At 41.7% G+C, this 14,016-nt stretch overlaps 1 protein-coding gene across 6 annotated transcripts in view; it reads right to left on the bottom strand.

Moving 5' to 3' along the window:
- LOC130929093 (gastrula zinc finger protein XlCGF57.1-like) overlaps positions 1-14,016 on the bottom strand; it is a 65,757-nt gene that overhangs the window by 12,237 nt on the left and 39,504 nt on the right. The window contains exons 1-8 of one of the 6 annotated variants that reach the window (XM_057856027.1): positions 13,540-13,675; positions 7,848-7,953; positions 7,655-7,742; positions 7,413-7,545; positions 5,160-5,253; positions 4,967-5,054; positions 4,689-4,859; positions 1,449-4,510 (exon numbers count right to left, since the gene is read on the bottom strand). In XM_057856027.1, the coding sequence (XP_057712010.1) occupies positions 4,265-4,510; positions 4,689-4,859; positions 4,967-5,054; positions 5,160-5,253; positions 7,413-7,467 (654 nt within the window). In that variant the 5' untranslated portion in view covers positions 7,468-7,545; positions 7,655-7,742; positions 7,848-7,953; positions 13,540-13,675 and the 3' untranslated portion in view covers positions 1,449-4,264. Of the gene's footprint in view, positions 1-1,447; positions 4,511-4,688; positions 4,860-4,966; positions 5,055-5,159; positions 5,254-5,566; positions 7,392-7,412; positions 7,546-7,654; positions 7,743-7,847; positions 7,954-13,539; positions 13,945-14,016 lie in introns of those variants that run through there. The other 5 variants (XM_057856026.1, XM_057856028.1, XR_009066804.1 and 2 more) reach the window with 5 other exon arrangements.

Here is a 14,016-nt window from a genome sequence, read left to right as displayed (position 1 = left end):
TAGCATAGGGAACAAGCGCTGAGCAATGCTTGCAAATTGTTTTATATGTTTTCAATATTTTCTCTCCCTCCGCATTGTAGTTCCACGGGGAAACCGAAATGTTGCCACACCGCAGATTTGAAAGACGCTGGTGCTTCCTCAAAATTCGGTCTCTCGACTCTCGTTACTCCTCCGTTCACCATAACTTTTTTTGTTTTCTTTCTTGTTTCACTTTCACCTCGCTCGTAAGCGAGAGAGGGCATTACTAGGCTCCTATTACACAGGTGCTTGACAGCGATTGGACATTTACTAACGGGGCGGGAATTTCTCCACAGCTGTGCTTCACGTCACACACAGGCACACAGAGTTCGACCAATTCATTCCACAAGCGTTCGGTGTAAATTACGGTAATTGCAAAACCGAAAAGGCGCGGTTCATAAACGCGAATTGAATCGCACAGGGCGAACCGTACAGTTCGGCTTTGAACCGCGAACCGTTGCACTGCTAGTGTGAATGTGATGTGTGTTTGAAAGTGCTTCTAACTGTACATTTGTGATATCGTGTTACGTATATAGAAACAATTTGCTTGCCTTGTTTGATTTGCTGATTGTTTGGAGTAGTATCCTAGCCTGGCTTAACAAACAAAAAGCATCAGCTAATATGTAGCCTTTGTTACTTGCCTCCTTCCGTTTGGGAAAAACATGCAGCTCATGGGGTTTTGAACCCATTTTTTTGTACTAGATTCAGATTTGATGACATAAATACTAGGTGCTGTCAAATTTATCATGTTAATGGGTTGTAATTTATTTTTTAAATTAATCACGTTAAAATATTTGAGGCATTTAACACATGCGCGGAATGACCCGCTCATGCATTGCCTCAAACAGAGTACAATGACGCTGTTTTTTGCACATTGAGAGCTAAGAGGCAGAGGAAGGCGAGTGTACACAGGCGTTCATTGGACCCCGCTGTTTATTGGCATAAGCTTCGGCAACTCCTTCACAACAAACATAAGTATCATTTAGTGAAAGCACAACAAAAATAATAGCTCTCAAAAAAAATAATAATAATAATGTTCACAAAAACAAATGTGCTTCAATCTGTATTAATGAGCCCTTATTCTCACACAGTTAAACAACAGTGCAAAGAGAACTGGCATTTCCGATCAAAATAGCTATGCAAAATACACATAAAACTTACTCAGACTTTGGTCAAACTATTCAAACATTTCGTTAAGATCAACAAATACACTGGATAGCAATATTTAGTCACAATATACAAACTATCAGATCTCAAGCTCAATCTTAGTCTCATCTGACCAAAGCACACGGTCCCAGTTGAAGCCTGGAAATGTGTGCTTTGGTCAGATGAGACCAAGATTGAGCTTTTGGCAACAAAAAATCGAAGCGGATCTCGCGTGCCACGAAAGATGCGCATGCTGAAAAGCACCTCATACCCACTGTGAAGTATGGGGGTGGGTCAGTGATGCTGTGGGACTGTTTAGCTTCCAAAGGCTCTGAGAACCTTGTTAGGGTGCATGCACTGCATGGCATCATGAATGCTTTGAAATACTAGGACATTTTAAATCAAAATCTGTTGCCCTCTGCCCGAAAGCTGAAGATGGGTCGTCACTGGGTCTTTCAGCAAGACAATGACCCTAAACATATGGCCAAATCTACACAGAAATGGTTCACCAGACACAAAATCAAGCTTGTGAAACATTATAGGAGAAGATTAGGTCACAAAAACAAATGTGCTTCAATCTGTATTAATGAGGCCTTATTCTCACACAGTTAAACAACAGTGCAAAGAGAACTGGCATTTCCGATCAAAATAGCTATGCAAAATACACATAAAACTTACTCAGACTTTGGTCAAACTATTCAAACATTTCGTTAAGATCAACAAATACACTGGATAGCAATATTTAGTCACAATATACAAACTATCAGATCTCAAGCTCAATCTTAGTCTCATCTGACCAAAGCACACGGTCCCAGTTGAAGCCTGGAAATGTGTGCTTTGGTCAGATGAGACCAAGATTGAGCTTTTGGCAACAAACACTCGAAGCGGATCTGGCGTGCCACGAAAGATGCGCATGCTGAAAAGCACCTCATACCCACTGTGAAGTATGGGGGTGGGTCAGTGATGCTGGGGGACTGTTTCGCTTCCAAAGGCTCTGAGAACCTTGTTAGGGTGCATGCACTGCATGGCATCATGAATGCTTTGAAATACTAGGACATTTTAAATCAAAATCTGTTGCCCTCTGCCCGAAAGCTGAAGATGGGTCGTCACTGGGTCTTTCAGCAAGACAATGACCCTAAACATATGGCCAAATCTACACAGAAATGGTTCACCAGACACAAAATCAAGCTTGTGAAACATTATAGGAGAAGATTAGGTGTGTTTTGTTGGCAAAAGGGGGTTGCACAAAGTATTAATACCAGGGGTGCTAATAATTGTGACACACATTATTTGATGTCAAATAATTATTTCTTTATGTGGGAGTTTTTCCCACTGAATAAATGCACTTGTATTGAAGTTTGGATTTTTCTTTTTTTCCCATTAAGGTCCCATATTATTTGAATTAAAAAAAAAAACTTAGAGAAGCTAAAAAACACATCTTTTTCAGGGGTGCCAATAATTATGGAGGGCACTGTGTACTGGTTGGCACATGGACTCTCTTACATCGTGGTGGCTTGTGTGTTCAACGTTCCCAAATCCACAGTGCAGAAAGTCATCCACAAAGTGGCGAATTACATATGCTAAAAGCCATTGCATTCCCCCAGGCTGGAGAGCTGGATGCAGTTGGCAAAGGATTTGCCCAGCTATCTGGGAGCCATGCATTCAGGAATGTTGTGGGAGCAATAGATGGTTGCCACATTAGAATCAAGCCACCAGCATGGCACCGAATTGCTATCTGAACAGAAAGGCTTTTATTCAATCAACATGCAGGCTATAGGTGATTCCACCCGAAGATTCCTGGACATCTTTGTGGGTTACCTGGGATCCGTTCATGACTCGAGGGTCATGAAAAACAGCACCCGTTACGTAAAATAAATCTCTTTATACCAATATCCGTTCCAGTCATTCATATGATGTTGATGTGATAATCATGCCCACAAACTTTTTTCATTTATTTCTTTTATTAGGCTACTCACATTACAGACTGGTAAAGCAGCTTTTCGGAAATAGTGAAAATAGAAATAGTTCAAATTACAGTTTAAAGTGTCTGATGTAAAGTTTGCGGTGCAACTATGGACAATAAACAGTATGAATATAAACAGATAAAGAAATGATCATAAGACAACAGTGCAATAAAAGCCACTTTCGGACTGTAGGAACCTGAGTACTTAGTTCCTATAACTACAGGCCTCTCCCGAAGTTTTAGGCTCGATCCTTTGCCAGGCAGTCGTGTTGGCAAATGGCCTGATACGAACAGCTGTAACGTTGTAGTCTGCACTAGTGACACATTATTTACTTGCCACACTCACCTCTGGCGAAATAAACCCACGAAAACTAAGCTGAACAGAAAACAACGAACTGGGGACCGTCAAGGACACAGAGGCAATTCTTACATTTTTGAACGACAAGACTGGAAGAGCACACAGATTTAGTACAGGATAGTCATAGACTTCACTATCAGTTTGAATGGAAACGGGGCGCGGGGCCACTCCATAGGGGGCCCATTTTCAAAAACATAAAATTCAAATATTTTCAAAACCAAAGCCGCTAGTGACCTAAAACCATAATAGACACCTCTCTTAGGCATATATGAGTCTCCATGAGCAGCGGCATCAAAAAACAATTTTTTTTTATATAAGTTTAAGAAAAATTAAAATGGCTATAAAATTCTCAGATTTTACGCTACATGCGCAAAAAACACAAAATGAGATAATCACCTATATTTCCAGGATCAATAGCAATATTTAACACATAATTTTTTGCCTGAATTAGCGACTTAATTTTTTTTTTGTGTGTGCAATTTTAGTGCAAAAACCCTAACAGCTAATAAATCACTCAATTTTCAAATTTTTTCCCAATATGGCAGCTTCACGAGACGAGCGAGTATTGAAGCGGCATAGCTGTTGATTTCAGCGAATGACCAAACACCTAAAAAATCGAGTTCAAGGGGCTCCACAGAAAGTCCCTACCTCAGGGTAGGAACTAAACTGGTTCTCGGAACTTGAGTTCCCTAATCCGACATGTGCAAACACGCAAAATGACGTCATCATCCCCCAAAATGTTCTAGGAACTGCGGATAGTTCCTACAGTGCGAAAGTGGTTAAAGTTTGTCTATCAGGCGCTCAAAGAGAGTTAAAAAGCGCTCCATTTTCTTCTGCGTCTCCTCATGGCGCTTCTGCTCCTTCAGACTCTCCTGTACCAGGTAGTCCAGTATGGGATTGGACTTCCTACTTCTTTTTGGGGATGGAGATGTGGATGGTGGAGAACGACAACGGCAAGGTGAGGTAACCGCAGCACGAACGGCGTAGGTGCATGGCGCATCGGAGGTGCTGGGCTCAGCGACGTTCTAGGGGAACAAGACACATAGCATGCACTTTAATCCATTGACAACAAAAAGAGTGTTACAGAGTGAGGGGAGTGGTGGCTGTGTGTACGATACATGAATGTATTTCAACATACCATGCACATTAACATTAAAGACCAAATAGATACATAAACAATATACTGTATGGCTGTATGTTTACCAAAGCACTTCTGATGATGGCATCCTCCTCTGCACATGCACCCACCAAGAGCGGAGGGTCCACTGATGCCCTTCCTCCCAGCACCTCGTGCATGTCATCATAATATTGCCACGTTGTGCCAGTCTCCTGGCCTTCATCAGTCCCACCCCCAGAGGAGAGAGTTTTCAGCTCCTGTAGGGAGAAATACAATTAAAACTCCATGGCAATTATGAATACATTTCATTGCTCACTGACGAAATTTCAAGAGCACATAGTATTCATCATTAAAGGGTGTTTACCTTGTACTTCTTTTTTAGATTCTCCCATTTTTTGGAGACCTGCTGGGTGGACACCTTCCCCTGCAGCCCCAGCTCCTTGATCAGCTTCCTGTGTTGTAAATACGAGGGATAATGTATGATTTGGTAATGTTGCTAACTAACAAACAGACAAACTCTGGCAAAAACAACCTCCTTGGCGGAGGTAATTACGCACTCCCACTGTTGTTTGGCCGAGGCTTTGGACTTTAGAAACCGATCTTCGTTTTCGGCGCGAAACCTGATCAGGCTCTTTGTTTGTGCTCGAGTCCCTGTGAATCACATTGACGAAGATAAATACTTGTGATAATAGGTAGCGAAATGACCCACGTCACTCAAAAGCAACTTCTCTATGGTCAACTGTGAAAGAATATTTTATTCATGCTTATAAAACACATAACTGCTGTGAAACTATATTCATTTGTGAGACTGTATCCATTTATGTCCTTGAGCTGTACATACAGTGGGGAGAACAAGTATTTGATACACTGTCAATGGGTAAACCCATTGGCAGTGTATCAAATACTTGTTCTCCCCACTGTATATTCCTTTGAACATTCTACAATGAGTATCTGTTTGACTGACTTATCTGATTTGACTCCCTCATGTACCAGCCAGAGCTGGTTTCCAAGGTCATAACTCAGGATGTTTTTCTGTGGAAAATCACCAGAGTTAGGCTGTAATAAGGTTCACTTTCATTTTTGTAGAATGTATCGTTTCAGAGTAAGCAACGCCTTTTCAACAAGCATATAGACTAGGGGTGTGATAAAATATCGAAATGGTGATATATCATGATACTTTGTATCCCAAAAGGTTATTGATATGCTCCTGCCAAGAATCGAGGTATCGTTTTAAAAAGGTGTCAATGTTTAAAAAAAAAAAAAAAAGGAACCAACAAGTTGCTACTAAAATCTTCCACCAAAATAGTGTCTCAGGTAACTCTAAGGCTGCCGTTGACAGTGCTTGACACCCAATCCATTTAGACTGCGAACGTTCATTGGAAATAGGGCTGCAGCTATCGATTATTTTACTAGTCGATTAATCGATGAACTATTTAGTTAGAATAATCGAGTAATTGGATAAGGAACATAAAAAATTAAAATACCCGAGTTGAGCCTCACACGGTATATATTTAAAAAAAAAAAAAAAAAGATCTATGTACAACAACAGAAAAATTGGCTAACATAGCAAAAGTCCGCTAGCTTAAAAACTATCAAATGCTAATGCTCTTTTACAATGCTCTTAACAATGGATCAATCACATATTCGCACAAAAAATGGATTAATATACCTTTAAACTCAATTACAAATGCATTCAAAAATATCATTAGCTCAAACAAAAACTTATGTCGGTCTTAACAGGGAGCAGATGGATTCAGCCATGTGAAATGATGTAGACTAGAGGGCCGTGTATCCACCCAAATCAATAAAAATGCAAATGCAAACACTTTCAAAACAAACCATTACAACGCCACTTTAAACAAATACTCGAGGCAGCAAAATTTAATTTTAATCTTTTTTCTAATCGAATACTCGAGTTAATCGATTATTCGTTGCAGCACTAATTCCAAACCTGAGGATTCGCAGTCATTCTGTCCGATTTTCGAAGAAGTAACTGAAAATCAACAGGTAAATGACCTTAAATGGCCCAAAATGACCTCATTGCCTGGCATTGGCTGCCACTGACGCCCATAGACGTTCGATCCATTTGAAGTGGGGGGGATTGCAGCGTATGAACCAGTGTTCATTCGTTGCCACACTCCCAGTTCAAATGGATTGGACGTCTACTAGTGATACACTCATTCCAATTCACAGCAGAAGCTTGTTTTTCCGTTTCTTAGTTGTTTGTAGATTATCCTAGAATGATTTCCTGACCAATGTATCGATAATCGTTGTATCGCCATATCGTCAGATCATCGTTATCGTGAGCTTTGTATCGCAAATGGTATCGTATTGTGAGGTACCAAGAGGTTCCCACTCCTAAAATAGACCCTTGACTTGTGTATCTTCGTTGTACTCTTGCATGGTCACAGCTCCTGGCTGGGTCACACCATTTGTACCCTTGATATACGTATGTATATCTTGTTTCTAAAGTCTTCGAAGCAGAAAATCCTTGGCTGAGTCCTATTCTCTTCTCTTATTTGAGCTATTGATAGATACTTGTCTTGGGGTTCAAAAGTGAACTTCCCTGACAACCTACTACATTGCTTGTGAATTTTAAAAATCGACAACTGTCGTTTTTCGACCTTTTCCCAGCACCTTCACATGCATTGAAAGATTCCTTATTTATGTAACAAATAGCCATTTCTCCCATGTGCGTTTATAGCAGTAAACAACTACACATTGCGACCATGTCAAACTCACAATACATCAATTATCACAACCAAATACGGTTAAAACAGATAAATTATGGCAAAAATAGAGCTACTTACATTTGTATACTTCTTTCTTGTCGATTGATGCCCTTCCTCCCAGCACCTCGTGCATGTCATCATAATATTGCCAGGTTGCGGCTGTCCCCTGGCCTTCATCAGCCCCACCCCCAGAGGAGAGAGTTTTCAGTTCCTGTAGGAAGCAAGACAATAAAAACTCCATGGCAATTATGAATACCTTTCATTGCTCACTGGCGATACTTCAAATGCACATAGTATTCATCTACTTAAAGGGTGTTTACCTTGTACTTCTTTTTTAGATCATCCCATTTTTTGTAGACCTGCTGGGTGGACACCTTCCCCTGCAGCCCCAGCTCCTTGATCAGCTTTCTGTGTTGTAAATACAAGGGACAACGTATGATTTGGTAATGTTGCTAACTAACAAACAGACAAACTCTGGTAAAAACAACCTCCTTGGCGGAGGTAATTACTCACTCCCACTGTTGTTTGGTCGAGGCTTTGGACTTTAGAAACCGATCTTCGTTTTCGGCATGAAACCTGATCAGGCTCTTTGTTTGTGCTTCAGTCCCTGTGAATCACACTGACGAATATGAATACTTGTGATAATTGGTAGCGAAATGACACACACGTCACTCAAAATGCAACTTCTCTATGGTCAACCTACTACATTGCTTTTGACTTTTCACAGCACCTTCACATGCATTGACCGATTCTGTATTTATGTAATAAATAGCGATTTCTCCCTTGTGCGTTTGTCGTAGAAAACAACTACACATTGCGACCACGTCAAACTCACACAATACATCACTTATGACAATTTAACCCGGTTAAAACAGTTAAATTATGGCAAAAATAGAGCTACTCACATTTGGGTACTTCTTTCTTTGGTTCCGCCATTTTTAAAAGGATTGGCGTGGTACTCTGGGAAATTTCGCTTAACCCCTCTGTTTGGAGTGAGGTTAGTCGTAGCCCTCTGTTTGGAGGGGTACAGAGCCCTACCCCTACACGTGAACGTGCAAAATGGAGGGGAAAGGGTAGGGCGAAGGGGTGAAATAGGATTGGGCCTAAGACTAGTCTTAGTCTTTTAGACGAAAATAGTTGTTAAAGGCCGAGTTATGCTTACGCGATTTACAACCCTCCGGCGTAGCCTCTCTTTTTCCTTCACAATTTAATGACTTCGCGTCGCGTAAACGTGTGTGACGTGCCGTAAAAGGACTGCTCAGACCGTTGTTTCCGGTTCAGCGCGAAATCACCGCCACTGTCAAACATTTTTTTACTACACGCAAAAATGGACCAAGCAGACGAGAGTATCAACGAGGAGTACGACAAGTTCTACAAGGTCTCGTCAAGACATTATGAAGATTGCCAAATGGCAAGCAATTCGAGGTAGGACATTGCTGAAAATATGGGGCTGAACGTCAGCCAGGGATTGAATAAAAAAATGGAAGAACCACCAAGACAAGTATGTGTTCGTTTGGAATCGAATTGCCACACGAAGCGGTGACCCAGTTGGCCAAAAACTGCCAGGTTTAAATCACTTTATGTCGTATTTTTGGTTGGTGCACGTCATCATTTATTGTGTACATGTTTGCTGTGAGTCTGTGACTTATTTACGTGTCACACTTCCAGTATATGAAGAATAAAGCACAGGTTTGGTGTCAAAAAGAGTTCTTTTGATGTTTGTCAACTAGACAGTTCACACACTTGATACATCATCACTGATTGAGTGCCTCGGTGCTTTTATGATAACTCGTTTACCATCAAGGCTTACAACGCCCTATAGCCCACTGGCTGGTTGTAGGACACGGCATTAAAAAAAAAAATCTGGCTGGAGGGCTGTCCACAATTCTTTGCTGACCTCGGAAAAAATGCTGGACACTGTGCTCGCCGCCAGTTTGTAGCTAGCCGCCACAGCTTGGTGGCTTCCACCGAGGCGAGAAATAGTAATGTGATGGCATCAAGCCATCAACAGTGCGACAGACTGCCTCCGAAACAGTCTTCGGCATTCTCCGTTATTATTTTAGCATAAACTACAAGTCATCAACAGTCCTCCAAAACCCTACAAACACAACGCCACACCCTTCTAGTGGCTTGGCGATGAATTACAGAGTACTATCAGTACAGTACTATCGAATGCTCATTGACGCCGTAGTCGCTTTGCCGTCACCGCAACGCAGTAGCATAACTTAGGCTTGAGACTACAATTAAAAGGGCTTCCAAAATCAACACTGGTGTGTAACAAGCTAAACGATGATTGACACATTTGGGCATTTGATGTAGAGCTACAAAGCTCCTCTGGCAAGGTCTAAGCTACAAAACCTGTGAATCAACGCTCCTTTGATCGTAGATCTACCGAGCTTCTCTTGCAAGGTAGAAAACCCGTCAATCGTCATTAACTTTAAGTAGCTAACTCCAGGACACTGCTGACTAAGGGGCAGTTAACATGGCGATTCTGCGACACCAAGACGCAATGACTGTTGCGGAGTGGCCCCGCGTTCATATGGTGTCAGCGAAGATGGAAGGCAAAGACGCAAACCTTGGAATCCCGCCTCCAAAGTGGAAGGATTCGATTGTGGGGGTTTGCTCTGCATCCATATGAATGGAAAGCATTGAGTGCGCAGCGGTGCTACTAAACCAGGAGTACCCAAGTCCAGTCATCGAGAGCCCCTATCCAGCTTGTTTTCCATGTCTCCCTCCTCCAACAAACCTGAATCCAATAATCAGGATCATTATCAGGGTCCTGCAGCACTTGCTGATGAGCTGATCATTTGATTCAGGTGTGTTAAAGGAGGGAGACATGGAAAACAAGCTGGACAGGGGCTCTCGAGGACCGGACTTGGGCACCCCTGTAGTAAACATTAGAAACAGAAAATGGCGGCTTTAATCTACTGTATTAATTAGGGGTGCAACGCATCACAAAATATAGCTTTAGTGATGGCTTTAGCCCGGTCAGATTGTGCAGGAAGAGGCTGCTTAAATACCTCGGTGATGAGCGGTTATTTGCCAGCTTTTGATTTATCTTCGGTCAGTAAAACACCCGGGTGATTTCGCTTCAAATGCGTGAACATACTGGATGTGTTTCCGCTGTCATATGGCTTTCTTATGCCACAATCATTACACACTGTCGCAGTTTTGTCCACTGACCTTTTTCCTTTGTCATCATACTTGACAGGGAAATCAAAATGCGCCAATACAGGGGATTTAAGTGTAGCGGGGCGTTTAAGCTCCTCCTTTCCTCCGCTTGCCATGTCTGCACTGTGCACTCTGCTCCTCTCTTTCTCCACTCTACACAAGTGTGTGCGGCCGGAGCACAAATTTTTTTCTCAGAAATCAATCCGCGGGTCACATGTGTGCCGAACTGATGACGTCGATCCGAACGGATCTCGGACCAATCATGATCCGTTGCACCACTAGTTTTAATAATATTTTTTATTTAAATATGTTGAATCACAGACGTCATTACTATTGACTAGACTTCGTCATTCTTCGCGTAACGCCTTATTGGAAGGGGCTGAGCTTCATTTAGTAATAGCCGAAGATGGCACACGCACATGTCGGATTTAAGCTTGGATTTACCTACGATTGGATTTACCGTAATTTCCGGACTACAAGCCGCTACTTTTTTCCCTCATTTTGAATCCTGCGGCGTATGCAATGATGTGGCCAATTTATCAATTTTTCTAACGACCGCCAGGAGCGCTCGAGGATAAAATGTAAGCGCAAGACACGTGGAATATATGTGTCGAGGAAGACGCTAGTTTGCAATCTTACACCTATTTTAACTTTGTGCTTTGTCCACAAATAAAAGTAGCACACCCTCACCTTTGCACATTAGTAAAACTAGCAGACCCGCATCATTGAAAATGTTAGAAGAAATGGATATGACGTGCTGAGTTGAATTGAAGACTTGGATGACCAGTGGCGAGAGATCGTTTACCAATACTAGCCGCACGCAAAGGGCAACTTTTGCACAAGTCTGACAGTGTGGAGCAGTGTAAAAAAAAAAAAATCCACCATCACCAACGGGTTTCGAAAAGCCGGTCTGCTGTGCAACGAAGACGACATCACACGCTCAGGAGTGAGCTTGAGGAGCCAGCTAAGTGCCGTGTTGCTGCCGCTGTTTGGAAAGAAAAGTTAAGGTATTGTAACATTGACAAAGAGTCACCCGCTTAGTTAGGTTGCAATTCTTTATTTCGGAAACTCGTGGAACAACACACGACTGCTGTCTGTAGCAGCCGATGCACACATCCCACATTAACAACAGGAAGGCACGTCTCTCGCTCTTCCGCGCCTCCCTTACTCCCGTAAGTCACACGCTACATTATAACACGATTCGTTAAAGTATGTTATTAAAACTTAAACTATGTGTATTTCTTTATAAATATCTCATGTTACTATGTGGGCACACGCGGCTTATGAACAGGGGAGGCTTATGTATGTACTAAATGTTTTTTCCTTTAAAAATGTACAGGGTGAGGCTAGTAATCAGGGGCGCTCAATAGTCCGGAATTTACGGTAACTACGCATACAAACAAACATGAAGGATTGTCTCAGGAGTGATTTGTTCGAGGATTCAAGAGACTTTTACGTCCATATCTAGGAAGAATTCTGGGATTTAAGCTTTTATTTAAAAGAATTTTCGCCAGAAAAGCTCCTTTTAAATATGGCGCCCGCTAGCCTCATTCGCTAACATTGTAGCATGGTACTTCGTCAATATACATAAAATAAACGCTAACTTCACGGTTTCTTTGCTTATAACCAAGAATCGATACTGTTTTAAGTCCATATCTATGAAAAATTCAAAGACTTAAGCATTTATTCACAAGAATTTTCGCCAGAAAAGCTCTGTTTACATATGTCGGCCGCTAGCCTCATTCGCCAACATTATATAGTGCTGTATAATGATCATAAAGGGCTATTCTATTCTATAATAAATTGTGATTGTATATTGAATTTATTAATAATCTATTTACATATTATTTATAATTGATTCTGCATGTTTTCCTCAAGTATTAAGATTCTGATGTTAAATTGAGTGATTTATTAGCTGTTGAAAACTTGCAGTACATAAAAAAAAAAAAAGTTGCTATTTTGGTCAAAAACATTTGGCAATTTTTGTGCATCTAGTGTAAAATCTGAGACATTTATAGCCATTTTAAGTTGCGTTATACTTACAATGAAAATAATTAATCGGGATTTTATAAGGGAACGACTGAATTTTTTTGATGCGCTGCTCATGGAGACTCATATATGGCTAAGGTAGGTGCCTGTTTTGGTTTTAGGTCGGTAGAAGCTTTGGTTTTATAAATATTTGAATTTGAAGTTTTTGAAAATAGGCCCCCTACTCATCGGCCCCGTTTCCCGTGTCATGTCAATAGGTTATGAAGTTTATGGTTTAATGTTTCCATTTTCGTGCCTTTTGGAGCAAAAGAAAAATGTCATTGCTTGGAGTGGGTGGGCATATTGTCTTCCGGGCTAAGGAGGTTGTTTGGGTCAAACTGCATAATTTACTGTCGCCTTGTAAATTGGCACTGCCCCCTAGGGCCTGGAATGAATACTACATCGTTTTGATGCGAAATTGCGACAATGGTCGAATGGAGACTGAACCATATGAATATGATATTTTTCATCTACTCGGAGAGTCACCATGTAAACGGCCACTATAAAATGCAGCAGGGGGAGAGTGAAATGCTGTAAGAGCATGAAGCACAAAAACATTTTTATTTAAAAAATAAAATAAAATAAATGTCGCGATCGGCACAATTCCCCCCACCCCCAAAAAAGATATTTTAAACTTTCCAATCATGTATCACACATGCATGTTGACATTTTTTTAATTTGGCAAAATTGGGGGCCTCGGAACGGAACTTCAAGCCACCTGAGTGTTTTCCGCCATGTGCTTGTCTTTGACACAATCATGGTCCACATACTTGTTCTGCAGACAGTCACTCTACACACACTTCCGTTTCATGAGGTTACACATACATGTGTTGCACCTTAAACTCAAACTAAAATGTGCTGACGTCAAAATGAGTCAGTCGTATCGTCGAACAAATGATTGGACACACTATTGCATAAAGACTAACGGATTGAACGAATGTCACCAAATGACAGTTCTTCAGAAAGAGCCCCGCTCCCCCCTCAAGGTGAGTAACGTGATACTCACAGATCAGCGAATGTGACGTGAGGTCGTCACTATTTGATGGTCGAGCGACGAGGTTGTCTGCTTGGAATCCTTCTTTTGAACTGCTGCTGCTGCCACTCGAAGGCTCCGCCCCTCTGCTGGCCTCACTCAGACCTCCATCTTCACCCTTCAAGGGCTTACCAGTCCACTTGGGGATGTCCACCACCTCCACTTTAACATATGCAGTGTCCTCGTCCTCCTTTTTGAGGGGATGAGATTGCGGCTGCACCTCAATGTGGGGGTTCTCCACACTAATGATATACTCCTCCTGCTCCTCTTTAATGTGGAATTCTTCCTCCACCTTCTTGACGTGTATCGACTCTTTCTCCTCCTCTTCTTCCATGCGAGCAGACTCCTGGCGTTCAGGACCATATGCTTGACTGACATCTGCAAGACCAAGACCAAAATCACACATGGGCCCAATTTTACCTCCTCATTTGCCATATTCAGTCCCCAAAA

Source organism: Corythoichthys intestinalis, chromosome 13 (genome assembly GCF_030265065.1).
Source record: "Corythoichthys intestinalis isolate RoL2023-P3 chromosome 13, ASM3026506v1, whole genome shotgun sequence".
NCBI classification, from domain to species: Eukaryota; Metazoa; Chordata; class Actinopteri; order Syngnathiformes; family Syngnathidae; genus Corythoichthys; species Corythoichthys intestinalis.
This window is presented reverse-complemented; position numbering and strand designations above follow the sequence as displayed.